The sequence below is a fragment of the Rhamphochromis longiceps genome, linkage group LG13 (genome assembly GCF_057381845.1).
Source record: "Rhamphochromis longiceps isolate RC_006_pf linkage group LG13, R_longiceps_female_GT1.1, whole genome shotgun sequence".
Classification (NCBI taxonomy): domain Eukaryota; kingdom Metazoa; phylum Chordata; class Actinopteri; order Cichliformes; family Cichlidae; genus Rhamphochromis; species Rhamphochromis longiceps.
Window position 1 is genome coordinate 5,241,200 of NC_140569.1, and position 6,019 is coordinate 5,247,218.

Below are 6,019 nucleotides of genomic sequence, written 5' to 3' on the forward strand. Positions count from 1 at the left end.
ATTGTTCCTGTTGCTGCCATCTCTTAGGAATTGGAATCTGGATGAACTCAGAACCTCTATTTCTTCATTTTCTTTTTTAGAAACATCAGGACAAGCTTGGATTGCTTGATGGCAATTAAATTTTTTTCATAATGTATTTTTTGGGGAAACATTTTTTTTGCTAAATCACAGTCCTTTGGGTACGTGTATATATACGTTACATTACAAATGTGTGTATGAAAAAGGCATTTGGTCTAAAGGTCTTAACATGCTAGTTAATTCTGCTCAGTTAACCCTATGACACTATATCATGTTAAACAATATACTTAAATTATACTTAGCTGAGGAAGTTAGCAATGAGAAAAGGAAGCTAAATGAAAAGTGCAGATCATCATTCAGTGGAGTTTTTGAGAATAAAAAAGCCAAAAGCAAGTGGTAGAGATGGTTGAGTTAGGTTAACTCCAGTGCATGTTTCAAAAAGATATAGGTACTCGAAATGTCCTTTACCAAATGCTTAATCACAGCATCAAAGGGCTATGTTGTTGCTTCAATGCTACTGAATAACTTAAAATGATTCATTTCTGGGGGATTTGTAGAATTACATGAAGGACTGTATGCCAGAACAAGCTGATGAAAAATGATTTTACTCTTACTGCTGTACCAGAAGACCTTTATATTTTATACTTTTATATTTTCAGTCAGACATTTTTATAAAATGGATAAAACTGTACGTCTGACCTTGCAGTTTCATAATTCACCAGATGATTGTTGTTTTTTTCTCTCTTTTGCTCTCTGTTCAAACTTCTACAAAGGCTGATGCAAGTAAATAGCAAGCTTCAACACAGGTTTCCCCGACAGTAACTGCCCTTTGTTGTGCAAACCATTGCAACATGAAGAAAATCATAGGTTCACACTTTAAGAAATGTATTATTGTTAAATTTTTTTATAGAAAGAATTCCAGGCGGCATTCACAAAATAAGGATTTTCTTAAGAAGGACAAGGAATAGAAGGATGTAGAGGACAAGTCGGTAAGAAGACAGGGAGGAACTCTTCTTTTTTTTAGTCAAATCAAACAAAGAAGGCAACCCTCCATGTTAATGAGCTCAATCACTCTTCCTAAAAGCTTCAATAATTCATTTTCTCGCAGATCATCAGACATCCATAATGAATAACATCCACCGTGAATTATTTACACAGTCATCCTTCGTGGCACAACTACTGGCTGACACCAAGTCACCCAGTGTGTCTGATGGGCTGGTGTGCGCACATGTATGTGAGAGGGTGTGTGTCTGAATCACATTCTGACATTTGGCTCCATAATGGTCTCGCAGCTAAGAAGTAGTAGTGACATCCAGTTTGAAGCAGAACAGCACAAAGCCCTAATTGGAGCAGTAAGTGTGTGCTTCCAGCTCCCCCATCAGCACAAAGCAGGGACATGCATACTGAAAACAACTCTCTTACTAAGAGAAGAACAATTTCTGGAGTTCCTGTATACTGTATGTATAAGTGACACTGTTTTGTTTGTTTTTTTGGTTTTTTTTGTAAAGGTGCTCAATAATTAATCTTTTTCACTTTCATGTTACGTCATAGTCAAGGAAATGCTGGCAGATGCTGACTCCAATTGCAGCTGAAAACAACAGTATTTACCAGTTCTGTAAACTTTGCCCTGACAGACTGAGTCAATAAATTCACCTGTCATAGCTTTGAGTTCTCAGTTCTGGGGCAGAAAACCCTCATTTAGTGGCCATGGCTTTAAAGGCAACACTGACTTGGCTTTGCTCACTTGCAGGTAAACTCATATTTACATATGTTTATCTTAATGTGAGATCACAGGCAGAGTGTACATGAGGAATACAAATATGCAGCTAAAGGAAGATTAAAATGTAAGGTGTAAAAGAGAAGATGAATATTACATTGGGGTTTTCTTTATGTTTGTGTGCCTGGTTGCAGTCTTGTCCTCCTGTGTGGCTCATGAAACTATTCCGCTCAACTGCAGCTCACAAGCTGAACTCTGGGAACGTTTGTCAGCTGATCTCAGTGCAAGTTATTAATTTGTCTTTCCACATACATGCATATAAATACAACTCACGTCATTTACTTACTTAAAATTAAGTGACGGTAAAGAAAGGAAAGGAAAATAAATAACTTGACAATATTCTCCATTTGCTTTCCATATAAACTAAATTGATATTAACCAATAGGTGGCAGTAGAGTGTGGCGAAAACCCACCATCTTCTTGGACTGCACAGCAGACAGCTGCACTGGAGCTCTACATGAGGAATCTGACGGATACTCTGCACAAACACCAGCTGAAAGGTAGGAGGATGAGCCAGCGACATGTGCGACTGTTTGTGTTGTTTCTGCATTTCACTTCAATTCTGTTAGAACAACTATAAGTGTTAGGCTTTAGTTACCATTGCAACATAAATATAAAATGATCAATGTTTAAAAATAAAGGCTGATATGAATGTAAATATAACCTAACGACTGATGTTTACAGTCTATAATTCCACATTTGTTCTCATCTCAGTTTTGTGCATTGGACCTTAAAAAGAAGCCAGTTCTGTCAAAAACGCCAGAAATGTGTGGTTCTGTTTCAGTTACACAACCTGCTGCTATACATGAAGAAGTTATTGATCACGGTGTTAGCAGTTTGATTAGAAACATTGACTAGTACTGCTGATCTCACAACCTCAGGTTTGCTGAAATGTCTTAGACGCGACCATTTCTTAACTGCACATCGCATCCACTTGAGTCCACTAAGTATTTCACCCTTTCATTAAATTAGTGGAAGATACATTTAAAAGTTGACTAAAGTATATTTTTATTTATTTAGTGTTTAACTGTAACTGGGATGAGGGTGAACCAGTGTCAAAAAGAATATATATTGTGTTTTCTTGACCTTTGGTGTTATGGTTTATTATCTTAGTAGTAATCCTGAGTTTATTCTATGTTAACCTTTGTACATTTAGGCTCCCGTCATGTCTGTGTCCGCTTCTGTATGTGTTTAGGTGTGTCAGTCCTTGTCCCTTATCTCCCTTTTCTGTGCCCATCTTCTCTTCCTTGTGTGTGTCATTCCATGTTTCCCATCTATGTTTATCTCCTTAGACCTTCTCATTTCCCCGAATGTTGTGTCCTCCCAGTCCCCAGGTCATGTTATGGTGTATTGTCTCCCTTTGTGTAATGTCTCTCTCCCTTCCTCACTCTTATCTTTCTCCCACTCCTTTGTGATATTCGACAGTTTCCTGTTTTATTTTGAAAGCTTTGTGTTTTCATGTTCGGTGTAGTTCCCCTGTGGCGTCTTGTTAATTCGTATCAGCTGTGTTCCCCGTGTGTTCTCATTTCCTAGTAATCCTTCTGTGTATTTGTGTCAGTATGCATTTCCCTGTGTCCTTCCCCGTGTATTTAATACTCCCGTTTGGGTCCTATCCTGCCTGCACACAGACGTTTCATGACATTCATAGCTTAGTAATCCAATTTTAGCCATCTTAAAATAATTGTAACTCAGTTGTCAACAAAAAAGAAGCACTAAGCAAGATCATAACGTTTAATAGATTCATAAGCGGCAGTGCAAATACATAAATGCATTTTTTTTCTGCATAAAATAAATATTGGTGCTCAGCAATGGCATTTTGGCCTTCATGCAAAGGAGAACTGCCACGACTTGAATGTCAATTTTCAACCATTTTTAATGGAGTTTCATTCACTCAAGCATAAAATGTATTTTTGTATATTTAAGGGCCATTAAAAAGAAAAAAAAACAAGTCTCTTCCCAAAAGCCCATTTTGAGGCGTGAAAGTTCTTGAATATATTCATTAGAAACAAGACGCACTAATAAAGTACCACCGAACAAGAAGCAGAATGTCATTAACAACTAGATGACTAATATTTACTTTAGTTTGCGATTAAAATGATCCCCCAAACTGAAATTTATGTTTATCCAGATGAGGATTTATGTAAGGATCACATTAGAGCTCCCACTGGACCCTCCTCATGTTACTGAGTCTGAAACATAATTGGGAACCACATCCAGAGGCTGGTTATGTTGGGGTGTGTAGTTGAGTTTAAGGCTAGATCCATCCATCCATTCATAGCCCGTCCTAGCTGCTATAGTTCTTTATTACTAACCTTCACTACTCCACCTCATGGCTGTAGTGCAGGAGGAGAGCACGTCATCTACTGATCGGAAGGTTAGTGACGTCAAAAAAGGTGCACACCTTTGACGTTGTGTGACTAAATCTCTGTTTTCCTCATTCACACTTAAAAGCAAAAACCAACTTTTTGAAAACTTCACCCTGGGAGCAGTTTTTAAAAATCTCCATTTTCAGTGACCCAAAATGCCGTTTTTACATGTGGACAAAAGGCCCAGAAGCATATAAAAAGCTGCATTTTTTAAATTGCCTATGTAGGTGTGGACGTAGCATAAAAGAGTTAGTAGTTTATTTTATTGCTACCTTTAATTTATTGCTGTTCATTTTTATTTGATTAATTGTTTACAAAAGGTTTGAGGTGTGAAATAAACTACAATGGAGTTTGAAAACAAAATATAGGTGTATGTGGCTGGAGGAGCGCGCAAAGATGTTCATGTAAAACAAAGGGGGCCTAGCAAAAAAGGTTTGGAAACAACTGGTTTCAGAAGTGCTCTAGAGTACAAGAAAATGAGCACATTCCTTGAGGAATACTTGATGAAGTGGAATCACTGGCACACGAGTGGTTGGTTTGGAACTGAAGCTTTATTAAGATGAACTGTAGTCTACTATGCACAGAAGGACCCTTGAAAGTAGTAACTGCCAAGTGGCTTTTCATGTCACCCTTAACTTTACTGAGGAACACAATCCCTCTGAAAATAACATTTACATTTAAAATAAGGTTACTTTCCCTGTTTTTGAACAGAAGCTCTGGTATAATGCAGAACTAAAGAAACAGGAAAGACAGAAGAAATAGACATCTAATATATAAATGTTCACGATTCATTGATTTACAGAATGCCAAGGATCTGAGCCAACACAATGCAAGGAAGCTGAAGTGCCAAAAAACGGGGGGCTAGCATGTGCCACTGTTGCCAACAAACGTTACTGCAAACCCATGTGCAACTATGTAAGTGGTACATGCATGTACCAGCATCTGTCATATATTTTTCAGTTTTTCATGATTCATATAGTGGAAAGTGGGATGAGTAATACGAGTCTTTTTTCACAGGGTTATGATTTTGGTTTTCTGAGAAAAAGACGTGTTTTTGATGAATGTAGTGGGCAAACAGGATATCAGTGGCAGAGCCAGTACGTAGGAGGAAACAAGCTGGCTGAGTGCATCGGTAAGGCAGCAGTTTATTCATCTCTTATTACTATGAATCTGCAGCTGAGGTCAAAGCAGGGAGTCGCTCCCAACGACTCAGTCATATCCAAATGTGCTTGCAATTTTCTCTGCAAAGTTCTTTTTCATTGCATTTTAATAAGTGTAATCTTAGTGGCCCTAAACAGAGAGTTTAAATACCAGAAACTGTATGTAAATTTTAAGATATGAGGTTGAACTTATGTCTTGCTCTTGCTTTCTAGAAGCATCTATTCAAGTCTCAGGAGCAACAACTGCATATTTTCCAAAAGATCAGGACTGCATAACAACCAAGAGCAGCAGTCAAATGCAGAATCGCATCCTTGAAGATTTTACTGCTGAGCTGAAGGGTAAAGGCATACAAGGAGAGCTGAAGTATGCCTGTCTTGTATGCGGTTAAACATGACAGAGAACCGTGTCATGAAAATGGGTATAAAAGGACCTCCTGCTGCAGTAAAAACATTTTAATAAATACTTGAACATGGAGTGTTTTTTTTTTCTGGCATTTGTGCATATGGACATAAATATATGTTTGCATAGTTTCACACTCTACAGACCCTGCATTTTCACAGTGGCTCACCACTGTAGCAGTTATTTTTCATAACCCGTGTGCACTTAAAGCCTGAAAATATCTCAATATTTTTCACCTGTTATTAGGACAAAATCCAGATTAAAGTTTACACACTGGCGGTGTATCATGTATCATAAT

At 37.8% G+C, this 6,019-nt stretch overlaps 1 protein-coding gene across 1 annotated transcript; it reads left to right on the plus strand.

The window, feature by feature from the left end:
• The first annotated feature begins 1,634 nt into the window (after positions 1-1,634).
• On the plus strand, positions 1,635-5,790 carry LOC146655258 (uncharacterized). The gene is made up of 6 exons (XM_085428240.1): positions 1,635-1,768; positions 1,930-2,018; positions 2,181-2,295; positions 4,964-5,076; positions 5,179-5,293; positions 5,535-5,790. Exons 1-6 carry the CDS (start codon positions 1,726-1,728, stop codon positions 5,708-5,710), a joined length of 651 nt encoding a protein of 216 aa, XP_085284366.1. The 5' UTR covers positions 1,635-1,725; the 3' UTR covers positions 5,711-5,790.
• The last annotated feature ends 229 nt before the right edge of the window (positions 5,791-6,019 follow it).

Excerpts from the sequence above, each read along its gene's own strand:
- LOC146655258 (XM_085428240.1), top strand. The coding sequence starts at position 1,726 with ATGGCTTTAAAGGCAACACTGACTTGGCTTTGCTCACTTGCAG. Across the intron at positions 2,019-2,180 it reads GTTTGTCAGCTGATCTCAGT|GTGGCAGTAGAGTGTGGCGA; the intron begins GCAAGTTATTAA and ends ATTAACCAATAG. Across the intron at positions 2,296-4,963 it reads GCACAAACACCAGCTGAAAG|AATGCCAAGGATCTGAGCCA; the intron begins GTAGGAGGATGA and ends ATTGATTTACAG.